Source organism: Lynx rufus, unplaced genomic scaffold, assembly GCF_022079265.1.
Source record: "Lynx rufus isolate CCGP_SWC_20201006 ecotype Redwood Valley unplaced genomic scaffold, mLynRuf1.p SCAF_6, whole genome shotgun sequence".
NCBI classification, from domain to species: domain Eukaryota; kingdom Metazoa; phylum Chordata; class Mammalia; order Carnivora; family Felidae; genus Lynx; species Lynx rufus.
In genome coordinates this window covers 111,862,657-111,887,930 of record NW_025814878.1, presented here as the reverse complement: position 1 = coordinate 111,887,930, position 25,274 = coordinate 111,862,657, and the positions used below count along the sequence as shown (strand labels likewise).

Below are 25,274 nucleotides of genomic sequence, written 5' to 3'. Positions count from 1 at the left end.
CATGGAAGGCTAGAGGGGATGGGCAAGTTCAAGTTACGGTGAGCAAGGCTGATGATGGCAGAGAGCAGAGGGAAGGAACATTCTCTCTTGATTGTTGCTAGAAGAAAGTAAAAAAGGAGCTTCCACTCACCTGCCAGAGAGTAGGCCAGGATGGGTGCATAAAAACAGTGCAGTTGGTAAAGGGGAAGGTTGTGGGGCATGACACTTCCCGCCCCCCCGCCCCCCAAATTCCCAGAGGAGAGGAAAAACCCTGGCCATTGAATTTATGATTTAAAAAAAATTTTTTTTAACCTTTATTTATTTTTGAGACAGAGAGAGACAGAGCATGAACGGGGGAGGGTCAGAGAGAGAGGGAGACACAGAATCTGAAACAGGCTCCAGGCTCTGAGCCATCAGCACAGAGCCCGACGCGGGGCTTGAACTCACGAACCGCGAGATCATGACCTGAGCCGAAGTCGGACGCTTAACCGACTGAGCCACCCGGGCGCCCCTGGATTTATGATTTTTAAAAACCTAACACATTAAATATATATGAAAAAGGAGCAGAGAAATAAAAAGCATAGGTTGTCAGTCAAAGTGACGTGCAGCTGTAAAAATTGAAAAGTTTTCAGACAGGAAGTAGAAACCTACCTTCACACCATCCAGGTAACCGGGGTCGCTTCCAGACATTTTGTCGGAGTGGGGCTGCTGTCGACTGGCTTGTGTAGCTTCTGTTCCACCTTGTCCTGGTGTGTCTTCCTATATAGCCAGGCTGGAAAGCGAAACATTAGGCTATCACACCCAGGACCCCAGATGTGATTTTGGTATCACTGATCACACGCGCTGCCTGAGAACTAACGTGAATGGGGTTAAATGGGGCAGAGGTATTTGTGTGGGACACATTCTCTCTTTTGGCTAGGACAGATGTAGCAGACACAGGCAATGATCTTGATGGCAGCTTCCTGATCCTGAGGTCACAGCTAAGGTGTGTGTTCCTTGCGCCAACAGTTGTAGCGATGGCCTCCTGACTCTTAACCTTCCTGATGGTGGCTGAGTTAGTAGCTTCCCTGGCAGATCAGGTCTGCAGTGTTTGTTGGGTTGCATTCCTGGAGGCTCAGTCTGGATCTCACTCCTCCAGTCCTGAATTTCAATGATTTTGTAAGCCCTCAGTTATCTGTATTACATCCCTTCCTGTTTAGAGTAGGTACGATTGTGTCTGTTATCTGCAACTGAAGCCTGATAATGAAGTGCCTACCATAGAGCAGGTGTCACTAAATGTTTGTTGAGTGAATGAATCAATGGGCAAATGGAGATTGCTGAGATGTCCACAATGAGTTGGGCAGTCAGACCAGCTGGACTCAACAGAGGGGTAGAGTAATTGACGCGGACCACAAGTGGGTGGTGAAATCAATTTGGTGGATTCTTTTTTTTCTTTTATTTTTTTTTTAAATTTTACATCAAAATTAGTTAGCATATAGTGCAACAATGATTTCAGGAGTAGATTCCTTAATGCCCCTTACCCATTTAGCCCATCCCCCGTCCCACTGGTTACCCCTCCAGTAACCCTCAGTTTGTTCTCCATATTTATGAGTCTCTTCTGTTTTGTTCCCCTCCCTATTTTTATGTTATTTTTGTTTCCCTTCCCTTATGTTCATCTGTTTTGTCTCTTAAAGTCCTCATATGAGTGAAGTCATATGATTTGTGTCTTTCTCTGACTAATTTCTCTTAGCATAATACCCTCCAGTTCCATCCACATAGTTGCAAGTGGCAAGATTTCATTCTTTTTGATTGCCGAGGAATGTTCCATTGTGTGTGTATATATATATATATATATATATATATATATATATATATATATACCACATCTTCTTTATCCATTCATCCATCGATGGACATTTGGGCTCTTTCCATGCTTTGGCCATTGTTGATAGTGCTGCTTTAAACATGGGGGCGCATGTGTCCCTTGGAAACAGCACACCTGTATCCCTTGGATAAATGCCTAGTGGTGTAACTGCTGGGTCATAGGGTAGTTCTATTTTTAATTTTTTGAGGACCCTCCATACCGTTTTCCAGAGTGGCTGCACCAGCTTGCATTCCCACCAACGATGCAAAAGAGATCCTCTTTCTCCGCATTCTCGCCAACATCTGTTGTTGCCTGAGTTGTTAATGTTGGCCATTCTGACAGGTGTAAGGTGGTATCTCATTGTGGTATTGATTTCTATTTCCCTGGATGATGAGTGATGCTGGGCATTTTTTCATGTGTCGGTTGGCCATCTGGATGTCTTCTTTGGAGAAGTGTCTATTCATGTCTTTTTCCCATTTCTTCACTGGATTATTTGTTTTTTGGGTGTTGAGTTTGATAAGTTCTTTGTAGATTTTGGATTTGGATACTAACTCTTTATCTGATATGTCGTTTGCAAATATCTTCTCCCATTCTGTCGGTGGTCTTTTAGTTTTGCTGATTGTTTCCTTCACTGTGCAGAAGCTTTTGATTTTGATGAGGTCCCAGTAGTTCATTTTTGCTTTTGTTTCCTTTGTCTCTGGAGACATGTTGAGTAAGAAGTTGCTGCAGCCAAGATCACAGAGGTTTTTGCCTGCTTTCTCCTCGAGGATTTTGATGGCTTCCTGTCTTACATTTAGGTATTTCATCCATTTTGAGTTTATTTTTGTGTATGGTACAAGAAAGTGGTCCAGGTTCATTCTTCTGCATGTCGCTGTCCAGTTTTCCTGGCACCATTTGCTGAAGAGACTGTCTTTATTCCATTGGATATTCTTTCCTGCTTTGTCAAAGATTAGTTGCCGTATGTTTGTGGGTCCATTTCTGGGTTCTCTATTCTGTTCCATTGATCTGAGTGTCTGTTCTTGTGCCAGTACCATACTGTCTTGATGATTACAGCTTTGTAGTATAGTTTGAAGTCTGGGATTGTGATGCCTCCTGCTTTGGTTTTCTTTTTCAAGATTGCTTTGGCTATTCGGGGTCTTTTCTGGTTCCATACAAATTTTAGGATTATTTGCTCTAGCTTTGTGAAGAATGCTGGTGTTATTTTGATAGGGCTTGCATTGAATCTATAGATTGCTTTGGGTAGTATCAACATTTTAACAATATTTGTTCTTCCTATCCAGGAGCATGGAATCTTTTTCCATTTTTTTGTGTCTTCTTCAATTTCTTTCATCAGCTTTCTATAGTTTTCAGCATATAGATTTTTCACCTCTTTTGTTAGATTTATTCCTAGGTATTTTATGGGTTTTGGTGCAATTGTAAATGGGATTGATTCCTTGATTTCTCTTTCTGTTGCTTCATTGTTGGTGAGTAGGAATGCAACCAATTTCTGTGCGTTGATTTTATATCCTGCAACTTTGCTGAATTCATGAATCAGTTCTAGCTGTTTTTGGTGGAATCTTTTGGGTTTTTCGTATAGAGTATCATGTCATCTGCGAAGAGTGAAAGTTTGACTTCCTCCAGGCCGATTTGGATGTCTTTTATTTCTTTGCATTGTCTGATTGCTGAGGCTAAGACTTCCAATACTATGTCGAATAACAGTGGTGACAGTGGACATCCCTGTCTTGTTCCTGACCTTAGGGGGAAAGCTCTCAGTTTTTCCCCATTGAGGATGATATTAGCATTGGGTTGTTCATATATGGCTTTTATGATTTTGAGGCACGATCCTTCTATCCTTAGTTTCTTGAGGGTTTTTACCAAGAAAGGATGCTGTATTTTGTGAAATGCTTTCTCCGCATCTATTGAGAGGATCATATGGTTCTTGTCCTTTATTGATGTGATGCATCATGTTAATTGTTTTGCAGATTCAATTTGTGGATTCTAATCAACATTTTTAAAAGATGGAATATAATAAATAATCTTAGAACAGATCATATATAGTAAATGTAAGTATTATTTGTGAAACTTCAGTTCCATACACACATACACACATTATACATGCATACACACACATACACACACACACACACACACACACATTTGCAATGGTGATAATCCAAATATTCAACCACCAGCATAACACAGACATCAGCCAATTGGAATGGATGCTAAGAATATCTACTGGTTGTCTGAATACCAATATAAAGTGTATCTCTTTTAGTTGAAAAAAAAAAGTGATTGAAATTCATGGTCTGTGGATTGTAGCTTAAGGTTTTGGGGGGATGGGAGGCCATGGGCACATGTTTCTGAATATCCTTCCTTTGGCATTGCCCCTGGTTAAAGGATCATGTCTATGACTCATTCCTAGTCCCGGGGGGAACCTTTCCTGAATCTAGAGCAATCCTCATGTGTCACAACTTGGGGTATTCTCCATACCTGTGTTTCTGCCTGCCAACATCCATCCCCATTCCCCAGGAATCAGCAATCCCCCATCTCCCCGTTGCCACCACCAGCACAGTTTTCCATTTAGGAGCCACCTCAACTGGGGTTACCTTCATGGCCTCCAAGTTTCCCAAAGCACTGACTGTCCTGACAGCATTCTGTTTTTTCCACAAGCAGACAGCTTGTCCTCATTGTGCTCTGCTCATTCTTACCTCCAAATCTTTGCTCACTCTGGACCCCCGCTTGAAAAGCCTTTATTCTCTGCTTGCCTGAGTCCTAATCTCCCTTCAAGGCTTTGAAAAAGAGCACTACCCCCTTCTGCTGGCATCCAGGGCTGTCCTGGGTGTTCTATGTATGACCGTGGTGTCTCCACCCCTTCACCTCCAAATATTCCCCACTGCCTGTCTTCTCTAGGAAGCTTTGGCTATGCTGTCTTCAGGTCTCAAACTCTTTCAGGCACCTACTTCTTCATTGTTCTCCCCAGATCACCCTGAGAGCCCCCTCAGGGATGAATTGAGTAAGAGACAATTTCCACTACATCAGTTTTCTCCAGAATTTTATTTTGGATCTCATAGACTGATAAAACTTCCAAAAAACCTTGGGGACCGACAGAATTTGTGTATATATATTCACAACATGTATTCAACTACTACGACATGGAAAACTGAAGAGGCATATGTCACTCTTGGCTGAGGCATTTAAGTGTCCGTATGCTTCCTCCATCTTTCTCTTCCACCTTGTATCATAAAAACACCAAAAAAAGGAGGAAGGACATGATTTCAGAACACAGACTCATTCTTTAAATGAAATATATTTATTTTTAACAAAAGCCCTACGTTACTCTTATTTTCATCATTTTGCTGTAGACCAGTGAGAACATTGTCATGGAAACCACCAGAAAGATGCAGGAAAGAAGAAAGATACTGGAGGATGTCAGAGGAGGGAAATGAAGGGACAGGGAAAGGGGACAGGGGGAGATTATGGAGGTCCATCAGCAAGGCGTCCCCCTGCTCTGGACAGACTTCAATTCTCATCATACAAGACTGGGGTGGCCACGTTTGGGCCCTGGCCAATGGGCAGGGCCGTGGCCGCACTCGGAGGTCAGGTGGCTCAGCAACCACTCCCACACCCCAGCTCTGAACACCCTGGTGATCTGGCTCCCACCCCTCTTCATACTGCACTTGTGTCCTGGACTTGTGCCTTTGACCAGCGCCAGCTGGATTTGGGAGACAAGCCATTGGTATAGAAGAAAGAGTGCAGGGCTTGGAGTCTAGAGCCCAGGGTTTAGGCCTGGCTCTACTGAGTCACTTGTGGAAGTCCCTTCCTTCTCTGGTCCTCAGTTTCCTCACTTTAAAATGAAAGTTCTGGGACGCCTGGGTGGCTCAGTCAGTTAAGTGTCTGACTCTTGATTTGGGCTCAGGTCATGATCCCAGGGTCATGAGATCAAGCCTTGTGTCAGGTTCTGCTCTGTTAGTGCAGAGCCTGCTTGGGATTCTCTCTCTCTGCCCTTCCATTGCTCACGCACATGTACATGTACTCTTTCTCTCAAAATAAACTTAAAAAAAAAAAAAAGAAGTTTCTGAACCAGTCTTAAATCATTTCTGAGGAAAACTGTGGCCCTATGTCTTAAAAAAATTTTTTAAGCCATGCACATAGAATTCCAGGGGCTCCACCATCCTCTCAGGGCCTTCAATAAACTTCCCAGGGGCCCGTGGACCCCAGATCAAGAACCCCAAATTGCCAATCCTGATACACAGCTTCTGGCCTCTTGCCTTCAAAACTGCCCTTTCCTGGGCAGTTAACAGTATTTTTCCAATTATCTAGCATTCACAAGGGCACTACCAGATACCACAGGGAAGGAGGTAACTCGTGCAAAGAATTATTATTGCCTGGGGATCCCCTCTAGTTCACAGTGGAGCTGGGAGATGTGGTGAGCTTCATGGTAACTAGCTGACCAAAGCAGAAGAACAAGGGTCTGAAGAGAGTGAGAGACCATGACTGCTGGAGAGAGAGGACACCTTGATGACAGGAATCCCTTTATGGGAACAAAGACTTCTGGCCACCCAAGGCAGTACAGGACAATTGTAAGAGCTTGGGCTCAATAGCTAGAATGCCCTGGGTTTATATCTGGCTCCGTGACTTAATTGTGTTATTTGGGCACAGATTTGGGAATCTTCGGGTTCCTCATCTGTAAAATGGGGGTAAGAGGTAGCAGAAATGACTGAATACACTAAATATTCCAGGATTCCCTTGAATTTCCCCCCGTCCCTTGAAGAAGGTTGAGGTCATGTGACTAGTTCTGGCCAATGGTCACTGAGTGGAAGAGGCATATGTCACTCTTGGCTGAGACATTTAAGTGTCCATATACTTCCTCCATCTTTCTCTTCCACCTTCCAGAATGACCCCAGAAGCCAATCTTCCAGATGGTGTAGCTACAAGATGGAAGAAAGGTCTTCTGTCCCATATCAGACTTCACACGAGTGGTAAATAAAATATTATTGTGCCAAGCCACCAAAATTTCAGGAGTTCTCTGTTGTAACAGCTAGTGTTAATTGCCCTGACAAATATAGGGCTAATTGAGACAGTGGATCCAAAACTTTGAGTGCCATGGAAGCTGTTATTCTTAGAGAAAAGAGTTAAGGCCCCTATATTAGTCAGCTCAGCTGCCGTAACAAAATATCCTAGACTGGGTAGCTTAAATGACAGAGATGTATTTCTCACAGTTCTGAAAACCAGAAGCCCCAAATCACAGTGTCAGCATAGTTGGGTTCTGGTGAGGGCTCTTTTCTTGGCTTGGAGATGGCTGCATTTTTTGCTGTGTCCTCATATGACAGAGACAAAGAGACAGCAAGCTCTCTGGTGTCTTTTCTCCTTCTTCTCCTTCTCTGTCTAAAGTGATCTCTGTGCCAAACGTGGGTCTTGAACTCATGACCCTGAGATCAAGAGTAGCATGCTCTACCAAGTGAGCCAGCCAAGTACTGCTCTGGTGTCTCTTCTCATGAGGGCACTAATCTCCTCAGGAGGGACCCCTCATGACCTCATCTAAACCTAACCACCTCCCAAAGTCCCCATCTCTACATATATTATCCCACTGGGGGTCAGGGCTTCAACATATGAGTTTGGGAGGAGGCATAATTACATCTTTAGCACCCCCTACCAAGGCAGGGCTTCTCATACCACCGGCCCTTTTTTAAAAATTTTTAACGTTTGTTTATTTTTGAGAGACAGAGAGAGACAGAGTATGAGGGGGGGAGGGGCAGAGAGGGGGAAGACACAGAATCCAAAGCAGGCTCCAGTCTCTGAGCTGTCAGCACAGAGCCCAACTTGGGGCTTGAACTCGTGAACCTTGAGATCACGACCTGAGCTGAAGTCTGACGTTTAACTGACTGAGCCACCCAGGCGCCCTTCATATCTCTTCTTTTTTTTTTAATGTTTATTTTTGAGAGAGAGAGAGAGAGAGAGAGCGCGCAAGTGGCTTGGGGCAGACACGGAGAGGGAGACACAATCTGAAACAGGTTCCGGGCTCGGAGTTGTCAGCACAGAGCCTAACGTGGGGCTCCAACTCAGGAAGAGTGAGATCATGACCTGAAACAAAGTCAGACACTTAACTGACTGAGTCACCCAGGTGCCCCTCATATCGCTTCTTAAGAGCAAATTTTTAGGGGCACCTGGGTGGCTCAGTTAAACAACCAACTCTTGATTTCAGCTCAGGTCATGACCTCTCAGTTTGTTGCAGTTTGTGGGTTCAAGCCCCAGGTTGGGCTCCATGAAGGCATCTCAGAGCTTGCTTGGGATTCTCTCCCTGCCCCTCCCTCTCTCTCTGCCCCTTACCCCACCCCTCCCCCAATAAATAAATTTCTTAGAGCAAATTTTTAAAAAGAGAAGCAGGCAAGGGTGGGGTCAAGTGGGAGTTTCATGGAGAGGGCCATCCCGAGGAAGGCTCACCTCCCTGGAAACTCCACTGATTGCTACATGCAGCTCTCCCTTAGCCCCCCTCTTCTTTCTGTGTCTTCCTCTCTCCTCCCTTCCATTTTGTCCCCCATGCCCTGACTTTCATACAATTCACAGACAAATTCTGAGACAACTCATTAGGACTGCACAAGTCCTAGGTCTTGGAGGCCATCTTGTCTTACCTCCTGATTCTTACAGATGAGGACACTGGACCTGGAGAGGGTGTGAGAAGCAGAAGGGGGTGGGGAGTACTGGCTTCTTCAAAAGATAAGGGGTGGGGGACAATTTGGGGCACCAAGGACAGAGAGAGAAAGAGAGAGACTATTAAGAAGGAACCTATTTTCAAAGAAGAAGAAGAAGAAGAAGAAGAGGAAGAAGAAGAAAGCTATTTTCGTTTCAGTATATCAACTTTGTATAATTTTTCCAAAAATTTTATTTCACAGTTTTTTTTCTTTTTTTTTTTTTCAGTTTGGAAGTAATGCATATGGAGGCCCCTAGAGCCCCTAATATCTACAATCCAGCCTGTCCAAGGCTTGAATCCGGGTGTCACCGAATACCTTGCAGTGCTCCCTAGGACCTGGGAGGCTCCTCCGCGGTGCTAGAAAGGGCTTGGGGCCCTTCCGCCTCAGCTCCTGAGCAGCCTGTGACCATTAACTTCACACCCTCCACCCCTAGGCTAGGGCGGGGCCCTGGGGCGCCAGGTCACATGCTAGGCACAGGGTTTTCCCCCCCATCCCGCCCCCACCCCGTGGCTCCTCAGGAGTCCGACCTGAGCCTCCAAGCTCCATGCTCAGGCCCATGGCCACAGCCTTCTTGCTCCTCATGGGGGTCCTGCTCCCTTACCAGGGCGAGTTCTGGCCCTTTAACAAGAAGAAGTTCATGAAGGTGAGCCAAAGAACGTCTGGAACCTTCCACTACAGTAGAGGGTGGTGGCGGTGGCATCATAGGCCAGCCAGGAGGCATCAGTTGGGTTTGGAGACAGAAGTGGGGGGTGGGGGTGGATACCACCCCAAAATGGGGACTTGTTCCCAGGGCTGGAAGCTTGATGTGTCTGCGGAAGGGTGTCAAAGCCCTACTTCACATCCCTGTGGCCCCCGAGGTCAAAGAAAGTGGTCTTCTGACCAGCATCCTGCCCTCTCTCCCCTGAGCCCACTTGTCCAGCCAGCCACGCCTCAGCAACCTGCCCTAATTCCTCCTTCCCCTCTCCTAAGCACAATGACTGTTCCTTCCCTTCCCCATCTTTCGCTCCCTCCCTTTCTTCCCACCCCCCCCTGCCAAAGCGTGATCTGGGAGTATATGCTCCCCCAGCACTGGGGGAGGGAGGCCCAGGAAAGGAGAGGCAGAGGGAGAGGTACCAGTCCCCCTTCCTCTCCTGCTCCTCTGAGTGCTGCTGGAGTGGGTGTAGAGGGGGTGGCACCTGGCGGTGATCATCTCCCGGCTTCCCTTCCTGGCCCCCGGGGGCCTTGGCAAGGCACCAGGAATCCCCCCTCACTTTCCCACACAGCGAGAGGGCTGGTGACACAAGAGTTGTCCTCACAGATGAATGGGGCTGAGTGCTCCCACCACTCTGAGTGTGTCAGTGACTGCTGCCTGATGGACCTGAACAACAGGGGTGCTCTCTGTGCCCCCAAGGCCAGGGTAGCCAGGCTGTGCTTGCCCCAGGTGAGCCTCTGGGCTGGGGCGGCCCCCTCTGGCCGGAAGGGTGGGGAAGGTTAACAAAACCCAGGTGGCTGCCGCTGCTTCTTCCCGCTCTGCTTGGAGTGCCTTTTCCCCTTCCTCCACCCGGCAAGCTCCTACTGGTCCTGCAGTACACCTCCAGCCACCTCCTCTGAGAAGCCTTCTCTGCTTGGAGCTCCCATGAGCTCATACCCTCGGCACAGCGTGGCTCTCCCTGGTTTGCCGTGTTTTCTGTCTGCCTCCACCACTGGCCGGAGCTCTTCAAGGGCTGGTCGAGCCCTTACCCACCCTGGGCTTAGTATCTGCCCATAGTAGGTGTTCAACGAATGTTTGTTGAATGAGTATTCCCTGCCCTAACATCACTGCGGCCAAGTAGATGGGAGAAGACCTTTTCCCTACTGATCGCCACCTCCTTGCCACAATGGCCTCATTTTTGGAGAGGGGCAAAGCACTGCAGCGGCAGGACCGTAGCTTTGGAGTTGGGCCTGAGTTTAAATCCTGAGTTTTTCAAGCCCTGTCTTTGCCTCCTCAGCCAGGTCACTTCTGCTCTCTCAGCCTTAGTTTCCTCATCCGTAAAATGGGGCTAAAGTAACAACCTCACCAGGTCGTCTCGGCAACCACAGTGTTCACTGGAGCTGGGTTATGAGCTGGTGGAAATGCAAAATGTGCAGGACGTCATGTTACTGCTCCTCTCTTCTTGTCGGGCCCCGGGCCCAGAGCTCTCTAGGAAGAATGGGCTGGCCTCCATGTCCCTGTCTGCGGAGCTGCCGGTGCTGTAAGGAACCGGTCAGGCCCCTGACTCAACAGCTGAGGTGGCCAGAGGGTCTTTTCTTTATGGGCCCTTGCTCTGTTTTATTTAGTTCTCACATCACCCTGTGAGGTGGGTTACTATTATTATCCCCCTTGGACAGATGAGGAAACTGAAACCAAGAAGCTCATTAACTTGTCTATGGTCCCAACGCTGCAGGGGGCTGCTCACTCCTTCGCTTGCTCCTGCTCCCCAAGCTGTTTAAACTCCCTTCTCCCCTTTACCTTGGTGACCCCCAACCCTTGTTCCCATCTCCCGCAGACCAAGGGAAGCATCAACATCATATGCCCCTGCCAGTGGGGCTTGAAGTGCATCTCCAAGGACCCGACCTGTTCCCGCCGGTGCCATTTGATTTAGAAAAAGATGCAGGCTGGTCACGGCCACCCCTCCCTCCCTCCCTGGGGGCCACGGGCCTGGAGAGTCCCCATCTTGCTCAAAGTCCAGCTCCTGAGACATTAAAGTCACTTCCTGACTCTGGCCTCTGTTGCACTTCCTGGGAGGGGGAATCTGGTAGGGATTGTTCTAGTCTGGGGCAGGAAGGTTTGGCCCTATCTGGACGGTGGAACTGCGGGAAGGGAACAGGGTAGGGGTAGGTGAGCCAAGAGGCTGGGTCCCGGAAGGGCCGAGTCTTGGGATAGAGGGCTGGATGGGAAGAGTGGGGTTGAAGAATACAGCGGGAGAGTGTGTGTTGGGGTGCCCATGGGTGGGTGTGTGATAGGAAGGACTGGAAGGGAGTATTGAAATGCTTTCCAAGGGCGGAGGTCATTGAGCGAGTGTTGATGAGAATGTATGTGAAGGCACAAAAATGTTCGTGCCTGGTGGTGAGAAAGGGACCTGGTACACAGAGGTCTCTCTCCATTCTCAGATATTATCAGTTCCATTGTATGGATAAAGAAACTGAGGCTCCGAGAGCTACATGACTTGCCCAAGGTCACATCATGGGGGGATCAGTTAGGACTCTTCCTGCTGCAAGTATCTAAAACAACCCAAACTGGTCTGGATGATCAGGAAATTCATTGGAAATCTCGAGGCTGGCGTGCCTCAGGTCTGGCTGAATCCAGCAGCTCCATGGCCCTCAGGACGGATTCCTTCTCAGTAGCCACATACGTTCCCGGTGTCACCCAACAGTGACAGCTAAGACTTCTTGAGCACTGATGTTCCACACACTGTACAAAGTGCTTTCTTATCTATACTAGCTTATTTTATTGTTACAACAAGTTTAGCGTAGGTACCCTAATTATCTTTATTTTACAAATAGGGGTGTGCCTGGCTGGCTCAGTTGGAAGAACATACGACTCTTCCTCTCAGGGTCATGAGTTCGAGTCCCATGTTGGGTATAGAGATGACTAAATATATATATTTATATATATATAAAAATCTACTTTACAAATAGGGTGTGTTGAATACCCTTCTCAGGAGTTCAGAGTAAGGGGTGGAGCTGGGATTTGAACCCAGGCTGTCTTGCTCCCAAGGGCAGGCTCTTAACCACAAATCCACACCACCCCTTCCAGAGAAAGGAAACGTCTCTGTCTCCCCCTTCTCAGCCAACATCCTAAGACTGATTCTGACTGGATTGGCTTAGCGTGCAGCTCATCCTTGAACCAATCTGCTGTTAGGCGGCTCTTGCATGAGCTCCACCTTGACTGGGCTGCGTACTCTCTGGCTTAACCATAGGAAGGGGAGCTCATGACCTTCAACTTCCCAGCAAGCTTTGCAGTAAAGCCCAGATGAGTCACTGGGGAAACACGGCACAATTGTCCACAGTTCTCCGGAGAGGACCTACCTATATATCTGGGACCAAGTCATGGCTTTCTTTTCTTCAGGAGGTGAACATGGCAAAATTTTCATGAATATTGATGATAAAAAAAACCCCAGGAAAATGATGCAGTTCCTCCCAGAGTCTGCTTACTGCAAACACGGACAACACGCTATCCCTAAGCTTGATGATAAGCTTTGTGGCAGGTGCGACTCCTCCCTTTAAGACCCCCTATGATAGAGCCCCCTGAGGAGTGGGAGGGGTGCAGAATGAGGAAGAGTTAGAAGCATACTGACTCCTCCCGGCCTGGTGGGTGTGGAGGGCAGGTGTGCCAGTTATTTGCCTGTGTGCCTTCCTACTGCTCGCTCTTTATCCCTGGGGACTACATCTCCCAGCCTCCCTTGTCCTCTGGCATCTAGGACGGGCTGAAGATGAGAGGGCAGGAGAAGGAGCCATTGCCCCTCTTCCCGCCTCCCCCAGCCCCACACCTGCCGCAGGTGGGGTCCTCCTGGCAGCAGTCCTCCCGTGTCCTTTGGGACAGCCACCCCTCCCCCACCTCCGGCAGTCCCCAGGGACTTCAGTCACTGTATTTCTCCTGCCATGGGGCATCGGTGTCTTCCTGTTGCCGTTAATCTCCTGGTGGCCTTGACATCTGCTGGGTTTCTCAGCTCCTCCATCCCCTATGTGACTGGCTCCCTATCTTTTTGTTTGGTTGTTTGTGAATGTTTATTTATTTATTTATTTATTTATTTATTTTTGAAAGAGCGCAAGCAGGGCAGAGGGGGACAGAGGATCTGCAGCGGGCTCTGCGCTGACAGCAGACAGCCCGATGCAGGGCTCAAACTCAGGGACCGTGAGATCATAAGCTGAGCTGAAGTCAGACACTCGACCAACTGAGCCACCCAGGCGTCCCACCATTTCCCTATCTTCAATTGTCCCTGTTTCAAATACCTAGGCTGGTTTCTGTCTTCCTGACTGAGCATCGACAGGCAGAGCAGGAAACCTTCCGAGTGGAGGCAAAGCTGATTCTAGAACACCAAACCCTCCTTAAATAGGTGGAATTCACTCAAAACACCGTTGCTTTAGAAAGCAGGCTGAGGTTGGTAGTGACTTATGAAAGATTGTGTGAATATTTCTACTTTGGAAAAAATTAAAACCAATAAAGACTGAATACATCAAATCAAAATTGTGCCAGTGACATTTCATGTTTCTTTAAATTAGGCATACTGGGTGAGCCCCTATACATTCCCATTTGCCATGTTTAAGAACACTTACTGATCTTGCCTGCCAAAAACTCATTGCATCCTTTCTTTCCGTGACCCTGGATTTCCTTTCAGGAAACCACCCCTCCCGTTCCCAGTCCATGAGGTTGCATGGGCTCCATTCACAACAGAACACTAAATCCAACACAGATTGGTTCAGCAGGTGGCCATGAGGCTGGTTCTTGCCTTTATGGATGGGTTTGAAGATGGACTCATGACCCAGTTTGATCCAATCAGAATGAAGGCTAGAATTTCTCCAAGAGTTACTGAGACGAAATGCTTTCTCTTCCACTGAACTTGAACGTGGGAGACAGTACTCTGTGGTTATCGGCAGCCATCTTATTACCATGTGGACTCAGAATGAAGCCAACACAGAGAGTTGAGCCAGGTGGCAGTGGCTTCATTTTAGCTCCTGCGACAAGCTGTGCCTTCAACCAGGCAGCTCTACCCCTGGGATTTTACAGCACAAAACCCAATAAACTCACCTTTTTTTCCTTAACCACTTTAGGTTGGGTTTCTATCACTTGCAACCAAGTAAGTCCTGACTGATTCCCTGTCTCTTGAAGATGAGAAGCTTTTCAGAACCTCTCTTTCTTGCTGTGGTAATAAATACTTACACTTGTTTCTTTGTTCCTTTATGGGAGTTAATATGCAGATTCAGAGGCATTGGTTTTCTGCATTTGGACGTTCAAGAATGAATATGTTCTGGGGCACCCGGGTGGCTCAGTTGGTTAAGCATCCGACTCTTGATTTTGGCTCAGGTCATGATCTCAGGGTTGTAGGACTGAGTCTCTCGTCGTGCTCCACACTGAGTGTGGAGCCTGCTTGGGATTCTCCCTCTCCCTTTCGCTCTGCCCCTCTCCGCCCAAATAAAAAATAAAATAAAATAAATGTTCCTCGTTTGGAGGTTTTAGAGGAATAATCTTAAAATTTTTTTAAATGTTTATTTATTTTTGAGAGAGAGACAGAGACAGAGCACAAGCAGGGGAGGGGCAGAGAGAGAGCAAGACACAGAATCCGAAGCAGGCTCCAGGCTCTGAGCTGTCAGCACAGAGCCCGATGAGGGGCTCGAACTCACGAGCCGTGAGACCATGACCTGACCTGAGCCAAAGTCAGCCGCTCCACCTACTGAGCCCCCCAGGCACCCCTAGAGAAATAACCTTAATGCTGAGAAGGCAAAAGCTCCAGTCCACCTTCATTTAACCAAATCTTTTCCCTCCCATCTGATCAGTCTTTTCTCTGCTCTGAGCCCCTCTCTCAGAAGGCTTATTTCTTTGTAAAAAAAATTTTTTTTTAATTTTTTTTTTCAACGTTTATTTATTTTTGGGACAGAGAGAGAGAGCATGAACGGGGGAGGGGCAGAGAGAGAGGGAGACACAGAATCGGAAACAGGCTCCAGGCTCTGAGCCATCAGCCCAGAGCCCGATGCGGGGCTCGAACTCACGGACCGCGAGATCGTGACCTGGCTGAAGTCGGACGCTTAGCCGACTGTGCCACCCAGGCGCCCCTCTTTGTAAAAATTTTTAATGTTTATTTGTATTGAGAGAGAGAGAGAGAGCATGAGCAGGGGAGGGGCAGAGAGAGCGGGACACAGAATCCCAAGCAGGCTCCACACTGTCAGCACAGAGCCCGATGAAGGGCTCGAACTCATGAACCATGAGATCATGACCCGAGCCAAAGTCAGACACTTAACTGAGCCACCCAGGTGTCCCTCAGAAGCCTTATTTCTAAGGCGAGGTCTCTACCCCTATAGTTTCCTCCCTCTCTCCAATACAAGGACTGCCTTCCTGCAGGTAGCTTGGGCTGTGTGAATACTTCTGGCCAGTGAAGTGACCGGTGTAACTTCTGGGCCGAAGCAGAGAAGCCCAAGTGTGACACAATAAAAAGGAAGACTGTTTTTGATGGTTGGCCTATGACAGTTTTCAAGCTGTCACCATTTAAGCATCGTGTCACCCCTGTGATGACCGCACTAGCCCGCAGTTTGCAGATGGGGAAGCTGAGGCTCCAAGAAGTTAAAAAGTCTGTCCGGGATCACGCTGCCAGTAGTCAGCAGAGCTGGAATTGGAACCCAGATCTTGCAAGTGCCAGAGCCCCAGGGCAGACTAGACTATTCTGCTGGCAGCCAAATGAGCATAGTAAATGGTTCAGGACGCAGCGGCGCTTTCTGGAAAACGTCCACTTCACCCCCTCTGTTTGTTCCTCTGTTCCTTTGATCTGGGAGCTGGCAGCCGGCCTCTCCAGTCAACCCTAGGAATGGGCAGTCACACCTCATTAGGTACCCTCCAGGCCTCCATCACATGGCAGTCACATGCCAAGGCAGGGATTTCGGTGGGAACTTAGGAGCACCACCACCAGCTCTGGGCCATGACGCAGCTGCTGCTCCTGGTCCTCCTCTCCCTCCTCCCTCTTTTCTTCCTTCTCACCAGCGGCTCATTTGGCAGGGGACGAATCAATTATTTGGTAAGGGACCTAGAGCATACAGTCGCCTCTTCTGCCACTGTGCTGAGACCCGCACTGTTTGGGGAGGTGGGTGCACACTGATGTGGGTCAAAGCCGGACATCGGAGGCAGCAGGGGGTGATGGCTGGAGGACGTCCGGGAGGAAAAAGAGACCCCCGTCCTAGTCACGGGAGCTGTGCCAGGATGTGCGAGGTGCTGCCACCGCACAGGGGAATATGACACAGGACTCCCCACCCCCGGCTTACGTCTGGTAAGAGAGACAGACATTCGTTCGGCCAACCCATTTTACCAAGCACCCAGGGAAATTCTTTTTGTAGGTGCAAGAGATAAGGCTGTGAACAAGACATGAAAATCCTTGCCCTTGTAGTGTGGATATTCTACTCTAGGAGGCAAATAGGTAAAATATTTACATATCCCAGGTGATAAACACCTGAGGACAAAGGAAATAAGAAAGGGGCTTCAGGTGTGGTGGTGTAAGGAGAGGGTGTGGTTTGAAACCGTGTGCTGAGGGAAGACTTTATGAACAAAGCGAAATTTAGGCAAAGACCTAAAGGTGCGGTATTACAATATTACAACCAGAACCTACCGAGGGTGAGGACTTTAGTCCTAGAGGCTAAGAAACACAGCAGTGAGCAACATAGGGAAAGAGCCTTGCCCTCGGAGTTGAGGCTCTAGCAGGAGGGGCACAGAAAGTTAAAAAAGAAGAAGAAGAAGAAGAAAGAAGGATGAAGATAATTTCAGAGAATCCTAGTGTTGTGAACATAGTGAAGCCAGGTGATGAGGGCTGCTATAGCTGGATGTTTGGGGAGGGCTCAGTGGGAGACAGTCAGGCAGAGCTCAAAGGACAACATGTTCTGGGCAGAGGGACCAGCAAGTGCCAATGGCCAGGGGCCAGGTAATTCTGATATGTTCAGAGTCCCAGTGGTGGCTGCAGGGTGTGTGTGTGTGTGTGTGTGTGTGTGTGTGTGTGTGTTGGAGGTGAGGCAAGAGATCTAGTGGTGGGCAGGCAGCCCTGGGATGAGTAAGCCCTGCAGGTCCCATAAAGAATTTTGGTATCAAAATGCCTGGGGGGGGGAGGGGTGTGTGTGGGGGGGGTATTGCTTTGAAGCAAGGGAATGACATGATGGGATTTACCTTAAAAAAAAAAAAAAAAGATTCCTCCTGGAAAGAATGGGGACAGGGGGTAGGTGAGACTGTTGCAGGGTGGAGGTCAGGGGTCTGGGGTGGGTTACTGGGAAGAGTGAAATCAGGGAAGCCAGTAAGAGGCTACTGGCAGTCCAACCCTCTCTGCTTTATTTTCTTTATGGCACTTAGTCAAACGCAATAGATAGGATTATACCTACATAAGTAATAATTGTTCATTAATAATATCTAACACATATATGTTAGGTAAAAACTATGTACAGTAAAATGCCCAAATCTTGATTTTACATTAAAATCAATTAATTTAAAAGCCATGCAAACACCCTCATAACCACCACCCCGATGGAGCTACAGAGCACTTCCGGCACCCTGCAAGGCTCCCTTGGGCTCACTGTCAGTTGTAGGGCCGAAAGGTAACACTCTCCAGACCTCTTCTGTTCTGGATTAGTTTTGCCTGCTTTTGAACTTCATGTGATGGAATCACACAGTATTCTTTTCATGGCTTCCTTTGCTCAGCATTTTGTGCCACTCTGTCTATTTCACTTATTTATTATCTGTCTTCTCCCTAGAGCTGCTCATGCTTGTCCAATAGCAAATCACGAGTCGCAAGAGTGACTGAAGTTAAAATTAATTAAAGTTAAGCAAAATTTAAAGTTCAGCTCCTCGGTCACACTCGCCGCATTTCTAGTGCTCATTAGCCACACGTGGCTAGCGATCACCAAATTGGAACATGCAGAAAAAGCACATTTTCGTCCTTGCCAAAAGTTCTACTGGACAGCTGCTCTGGCGTGCCAGCTCCAGGAGGGAAGGCGTGTGTGGGCATTTCTGTTTGTTTTGTTCCCAGCTGTATCCCCGGTGCCTGAAACGGTACTTGGACACAGCAGGTGCTCAGCATTTGCTTGTTGAATGAACTGAACTTGTCAGAGAGATGATGGTGGCAGTGACAGATGATGTGATGGCCTAGCGCTGGGGATTGCTGGTGTGGGTGAGTGTGGGGGAGGAGGGAGCCTGTAGGTGCCGTGCAAGCTCGACTGAAAAGGTAAGTAGGGGGGGCTCCTGGGTGGCTCAGGTTAAGCCGAGTGCTGACAGCTCAGCGCCTGGAGCCTGCTTTGGATTTTAGGTCTCCCTCTCTCTCTCTCTGTCCCTCCCCTGCTCGTGCTCTCTCTCTGTCTCTCAAAAATAAATAGAAGTTAAAGAAAAATAAACATCAAAAAAAAAAAAAAGGTGAGTAGGAGTTTGCAGAGAGAAGGTTGTGCGGCGGAAGGAACCGCAGGAGCCAAGACGGGAAGGCCTGGATCACCCTGGTGTGTGTGTGAGCGAGAAGTAACCTATCTGCGGGACTCTAAAGGCAAACCTGTGATATCTCTTTGGTCCCCCTTTGGGAAAAATCCGGCGCCCCTCCGCACAGACATCCGCCGTCCCCAACTCCAGCCCGGGCGAGGGTGGGGGCGGCGGTGAGGGCGCAGCGCGGGAGGGGAACCTGCAGGGAGGAAGCCCGGGGGCGCCATCTCCCCGCAGGACGACAGGGAGATCTGCGTCCAGAGCAAGAAGTGCAAGAGTGGGTGCTGTCGCCGGGAGACCGAGGGCTGCGAGTCGCACTGCGCCCCCTAGGGGTCCGAGGGCAGCACGCGTCACACGCAGGTGGGTGGTGGCGCCCCCTGGGGGGCCGGCGGGGTGAGCGGGGAGGACCCCCGGAAAGGAGGGGCAGGGGCGGACCCGGAGCCCAGGGGAGGGTGCGGGGTCGGCGACGGCGACCCGGAGCGGGGAATTGTCTGCTGCGACGGCACCTCCCAGCCGCTTGGGGGAGCCTGTGGACCGACCCAAGGTGGGACCGCACGCCAGGGGCTTGGAATCCAGATGGTTTGTTGTTGTTGTTTTTGTGTTTATTTATTTTGAGAGAGAGAGGGTGTGAGTGTGAGCGGGGGAGGGGCAGAGAGAGGGGGACAGAGGATTCCAAGCCGGCTCCGCTCTGACTGCGGAGAGTTGGAAATGGGGCTGGAACTCATCAAAGGTGAGATCATGACCTGAGCCCAGGTAGGATGTTTAACCGACCGAGCCACCCAGGAGCCCCCATGCTTCTCTTTCTGATGTAAGTTCCCCTTTTCAGTGGGTCAACTCTGGAAGTAGCATTGTCAATTGGCACAGGTAGAAGGTCTGGTCCTAATCATGGTTCTCAGCCCACCCTTCTCAACAGCCCCACGGGCTCTGCTGTGGCTCCAGGTGTTCTGGGCCAGAGGTTGTGGGCTGGGGTAGCCTCTGAGCTGGGTGTGCAGGAAAGGGGTGTTGGTTTGCTCATGAAAGGACTTCAGGAGACTAGATGGAGGTCCCCTGTGGGAGGGTGTTTTTTCACTCGGGATAGACACCTGGGCTAATGACGGGAAAGGTGATGCCAGAGAATGAACTAGGAGGGCACCAACAATCCTAGGGGTCAGCCTGGAGGAGGCAACCAGAGGCACAGACTGAACAGTGCATGAAGGGGTCCCTTAACCCCAGGCTCCTCTGCTGTGTGCAAGCAGATGGTCTTGCAGGGGAGCACTTGCAGGGGAGTGAAGGCTGCCCCCTCAGGGCTGAGGGCAACGCAGCCCCCAAGGTCAAGGTCAAAGTCCTGTCTTTCGCAGACATTCCTGGGTCTGTATAACGAGTGCCCCGGCCTGCCGAACCTGACGTGTGTATTTCCGAAGAATGAGAAATCATTTAACATCATCTATGGCCGTTGTAAGAAAATTGAAAAAAGGAAGTCAGCTAAGAACATTTTCTTCTAACGCTCCCTCTTTGCTGCCTTCCCCACCTCCTCCATCTACTCCTACGCCTCCCCAAATTTGTGTTCTTGCCCCTAGCCCTCAGAGCCTCCACCAGCAGGGGAGGGGCAGGGAGGGAGGGAGGGATGATGCGCCATCACTGGAATAAAGACTTTTCAGTGTTTGCTGCCCCTGGTGCCAGGGGCTGGGGAGGCGTGGCTGGGATGGGCCGGGCACAGGTTGCTGGGGAGTGAAGGGGCTGAGAGGCCGGAAGCTTAGGCTTGGGCCTTTCCCCTGTTGGGGCATGAACGAAAGTCCCCCAGAGGAGACTTGAGCTCTTCTCCCCACCCAACCCCTTTCTGGCTTCAGCCCATTCCATAAGCCACCCGCCGAAAGCTCAGTTCACACCTGAACTCTTGGTTCCCCCTGACCTTAAAGGTCAGAAATGTGAAAGGAAGTGTCCAAGACAAATGTGTATGAAGAATTGGCAGTCTCAGTGGGCAGAACATGTGAGTCATTCTCTGGGTCACGAATTCGAGCCCTGCGCTGGGTGTAGAGATTACTTTAAAAAAAAAAAATGCCTGTGTTTATGGAGCACTTACTTTATGCCGGGGGCGGTGCCAGATCCCTTACACACAGGATCTCATTTCATCCTACAAAAAAACCTTAGGAGGAGGGGTCAGAACTTTGATCACCCCATCTCAGGAGAACCTGAGACAGACCGAGCAACTTGTTCACAGTCACAGCGCTTGAACGTGATGAATCGGACTCTTTTGGGAGATCAGAAGAGAAAGGAGGGATGAGAAAAGGAGAGCCAAGGAAAGAGCGTGAGGAAAAGAAAGATCAGAGCGCCTACTGTGCTGTGGGGACGGGGAGACAATGAATCAGGATGAGTTTCCGCAAGCTGTACCTTTGGGTTGTGAGGCTTTAAGAGCCAGACGCTAGCTTGCTGGCTGTGAGTGTCGTGAATTCTCTGCAGAAGCAGGCTTCCAGGCAGCCCTGCTATATTTGGGTTACGTTCTGGGAATAAAGAATTCAGATTTGGGACCCAAAGTTCCATGGTTAGCTACACTTCTGATTAGCTGAACCAAGTGTGAACCCAGATCTGAGCCACGTATGTCCTCCAGGACGTCAGGCTTATGGTGCGAGAGCTCAGTAGTTGAGATAGAAGCTGAGGTTTACTTAAAGCACCCCCTGTAAGTCTGAGCAACACTCTAACCTTTATCTTGGTGGAAATTGCTCCTAAATGTGTCAGACAGATCCACAGTGTCACATGTACTTCAGAAAGACACAGGGCTACGGTGCATGAGCTCCCCTTATTTGGAGAAAATCTATGAAAGGCCCTTGGAAGGGGAGATTGCAGGCTGGAAACCCAGCCTCCAAGAATACCTAATGTCTTCAAATTTAGAAGGGGAGGGGGAAAATACATTGCTGATGTGATTACACTGGTTTCATACAATGAAGAGGAGAAACTTTTCCTCTACCCTCTTAGATTCAGTGTTGGGGGTCTGCAAATTAAACTGACAGAAGACAGATTGGCAAGAGAAAAGAGAGATTTTTTTATTCACATGCATACGCATGTGGGGGAGTTCACAGAAAAAGGTGACCCGATGAGGCAGTTAGAATTTGGGGCATATATGTCATCTTTATTGGGGAAGGGGAATGGGAGAAGGACCCTCTGGAAAATGGCTTCTTAATAGGGGAAGGAAGAGCACTTAGGGGAAAACACATTATTTTTAAGAAAGATAAATGGGCCCTTAGGAGAGTAGATGACAGTTATGATAGTTTTTGTGACAATGTCCATTTAGGTGTGGTGCTGACTTCTGCAGTGATAAGATTCCAGCACAAAGAGTCCATCTTTCTTGGTTGCGAGAAACTTCTCCAGGAGGGAATTTATGATAGTTGAGTTCTTTGGGGAGGCTCTGCTTTTAGACAGATGAAGGAGTTCAGAAAAATGCCTCTTCTCAAAATCCTTCAGCTTAAAAGAGCAGCACTGTCCAGCGGAAGGTGCAATGTGATTTTTAAATTTTCTAATGGCCATACTTAAAAAGCAAAGAGAAACAGGTGGAACCAATTTGACAATATACTCTACTTATAACACAATCAAAAATGTTATTTCAACGTGTAAAAATTATTTGAGATCTTTGACATTCTTTTTTTGGTAATAGGTCATCTGAATCCAATTTGTATTTTACGCGTACCCCAATTCAAGCGCTCAACATGTGACTAATTGGTACCATATTAGACAGCATCTGTCTACAGGGTCCAGCATCCGGCATTTTTTTATGGATTCAAGGCTGCAAATATTGCCACTTCTGTAGCTGAATTTCTAGCAGATCTAGAAAAAAGTTATAGCAAGGTGAGAAGCTTCTGGGGTTAGGATATTAAGGTGGAAAGTATCAATGGCAAGGCTACAACCTATAGGACATCTTTATGGGAATTTGAAAACAGGGACTCCTTGGGGCGCCTGGGTAGCTCAGTTGGTTAAGCATCCGATTTTGGCTCAGGTCACGATCTCCCGGTTCGTGGGTTTGAGCCCCGCATTGGGCTCTGTGCTGACAGCTTGGGGCCTGGAACCTGCTTCAGATTCTGTGTCTCCCTCTCTCTCTCTGCCCCTCCCCCATTCATGCTCTGTCTCTCTCTCTCTCTTTCTCAAGATAAATAAACATGAAAAAAAATACAAATATTAAGCAAAAAAAAGAAAATGGGGTCTTGTCTGGGCTCCAGGCTGGGTGAGAAGAAGGTGCCTTTGAACAACAGCAACACAACAAAAAATGTTCCCCTTCTTCCAGCAGTCGTGTAATACTCAGTCTCAGTGCCAAAAACAAGAACCACTCCAGATGGTTCAAGTAGAAAGGATTTAACACAGGGAACAGGGGGTTGAGGTCTTTGCCCCTTGCTGCCACAGAGCCCAGCTTCCCACTCACCCCTGGAAACTAGGAACATTTCCCTCGCGCCCTTTATAGACTGTAACACAGTGCTGGGCACTATGGTCATTCAACAGATGTATGAAGAAGTGAATGAATGCAGGTTCCCACCCAGCTTTGGATCTAGGCACCACGGAGTATGACCCAACCCTGCCTCAGAGTCTGAGCCCTCTACTGGGTTAAGATATTGAAAGCCCCTCCAGTTGAGCACTAACTTAGGTATGGAGGATACTTACCTGACTCCCCAACAGCCTTTACCCCTCTTCCTTGCTAACTGAACCCCAGTATTGTTTGGGTGGTACTGGGCCCAGCCCTGGGAGAGGGATCTAATTAGCCCAAGCCAGTCATGGCGGTCCCATTCCCTTTGCCCAGTACTTGATTTCCCAGCTTCCCTTGTGGCCAGAGGTGGTCCCTTGACCCAGTTGGAGCCATTGAGATATGGAGAGGTCAGCCTGGAGGCTTTTGGGCAAGATAAGAAAGTAGGCTAGGAGAAATAATCTGCCCTCAGCCCCTATCCAGCCACCCTCTATCCATGCTTCCTAACTTGAACATGGTAAGAGAATATGACCATTAGCAGCTGCCGTGAAGGCATCTGCCAGTTGAGAGGAGGTAACAGACGCACAGTTCTGCCAACACTTCCTATCTCCAGACTTCTTTTTAATGTTTGTTTGTTTGTTTGTTTGTTTGTTTAGAGAATGAGTGGGGGAGGGGCAGAAAGAGAGAGAGAGAGAGAGAGAATCCCAAGCAGGTTTCCTGTCAGTGGTCAGCGCAGAGCCTGACGAGGGGCTCAATCTCATGAATCATGAGATCACGACCTGAGCCCAAATCAAGAGTCGGACACTCAATCGACTGAGCCCCCCAAGGTGCCCCCTCCAGACTTTTTGATTCATGAGAAACATGTGTCCCTATTTGTTTCAGCCATAATTCCTTGGTTTTTTTTGTTACTTTTCAGGTAGGTCCTGTCTTAACTCAGAAACCTAGTGGCTACTCTAAGGATTCCTTAATCACAGACTACAAAATCCTGGGGCTGGGAGAGCATCTCAGCTTTAATTAGTTCATTCTCTTCCTTCTTTGCATGAATCTCCTCTCCTACATCCCCACTGAGGGTCAGTGAACCTCCACTTGCACATCTCAGTGACGGGGACCTCAGTACTGCCAAAGGCAACCTAGGTTTGATGGTTTTTATGTTAAACCAAAGCCAAATTCCCCACAATCCCACCCATTTGTCTTAGTATGAATAATTGGGAAAGAACCAGGAATTGTAGAATGGGTAGGGGGGTGGAGTTAGTGGGTGTGCTGCTAACTTTAATTTTTAATTAGCAGACCTTTCTTTCTTTCTTTCTTTCTTTTTCTTTCTTTCTCTCTCTTCTCTTTCTTTCTTTTTAAAGTTTATTTATTTATTTATTTTGAGAGAGCACAGTTGGGCCAGGGGTAGAGAGAAAGAGGAAGAGAGAGAATCCCAAGCAGGCTCTGTGTGGTCGGTGCACAGCCCCACACAGGGCTCGTTCCCATGAACCGTGAGATCACAACCTGAGCTGAAATCAAGAGTCAGACACCTTACCGACTGAGCCACTCAGGCAACCCCCAAATTTTTCTAATTATGTGACATTGAGCAAGTTGCTTAACTTCTCTGAATGTTAGTTTTTGTTTTTGTTTTATCTATAGAGACGATATATTCTCCCTCCTGGATCGTTGTGAGGATTTGCTAGCAAAGAGTAAGCCCACAGCAATTGTTAGTGGTTTGACTCGTTAACACATGGGTTGTGTCAACCAGCTGGCATATCTGAGAGGTGGGTCCAGAAAGAAGATAGGACCCCAAGACAGGGGCTGGTAAATTTTGACACAGGGCAGAGAATATGGGCCATTATGACTCCCCGCGAGAAGTGTGTGCATGTACCTGTCTGAGAACTTGAGGGGCAAGAAGGGCATCCCAGGGAGGTGTTGCGGTCCCCAAATGGAGAGGTTCTCAGCATGGCTGCTTCACAACCTTGTCTCCAGTCTGTCCAGCCTCATCCCGCCTGGCCCCCCGACCCATCCCTCCTTCCTCTGACCTATTGACTTCCTCTGACCTTGATGAGGCAAAGGCTTGAGGTGACATCAAGGAAGACGCTGACTCAACAAGAACATTCAGGAGCCTGGGGAAGGTTGCAGGAAGAGCTTTAATTGCTGAGAATCCAATCAGAAAAGGGAGGTGCTGGCCAAGGGGTGGCCAGCCAGGGAGGGGTGGTGGAAGAGGGGCAGCCTTCGGTGGTT

At 48.5% G+C, this 25,274-nt stretch overlaps 1 protein-coding gene across 1 annotated transcript; it reads left to right on the top strand.

The window, feature by feature from the left end:
* The first annotated feature begins 9,049 nt into the window (after nt 1-9,049).
* Nucleotides 9,050-11,093, top strand: CLPSL2 (colipase like 2). Its single transcript, XM_047103046.1, has 3 exons — nt 9,050-9,136; nt 9,791-9,913; nt 10,998-11,093. The coding sequence occupies exons 1-3, from the start codon at nt 9,050-9,052 to the stop codon at nt 11,091-11,093; spliced, it is 306 nt and encodes a 101-aa protein (XP_046959002.1).
* The last annotated feature ends 14,181 nt before the right edge of the window (nt 11,094-25,274 follow it).

Coding starts and splice junctions, on each gene's coding strand:
- CLPSL2 (XM_047103046.1), top strand. CDS start 9,050: ATGGCCACAGCCTTCTTGCTCCTCATGGGGGTCCTGCTCCCTTACCAG. Junction 9,137..9,790: donor ACAAGAAGAAGTTCATGAAG/GTGAGCCAAAGA, acceptor TTGTCCTCACAG/ATGAATGGGGCTGAGTGCTC. Junction 9,914..10,997: donor CCAGGCTGTGCTTGCCCCAG/GTGAGCCTCTGG, acceptor CATCTCCCGCAG/ACCAAGGGAAGCATCAACAT.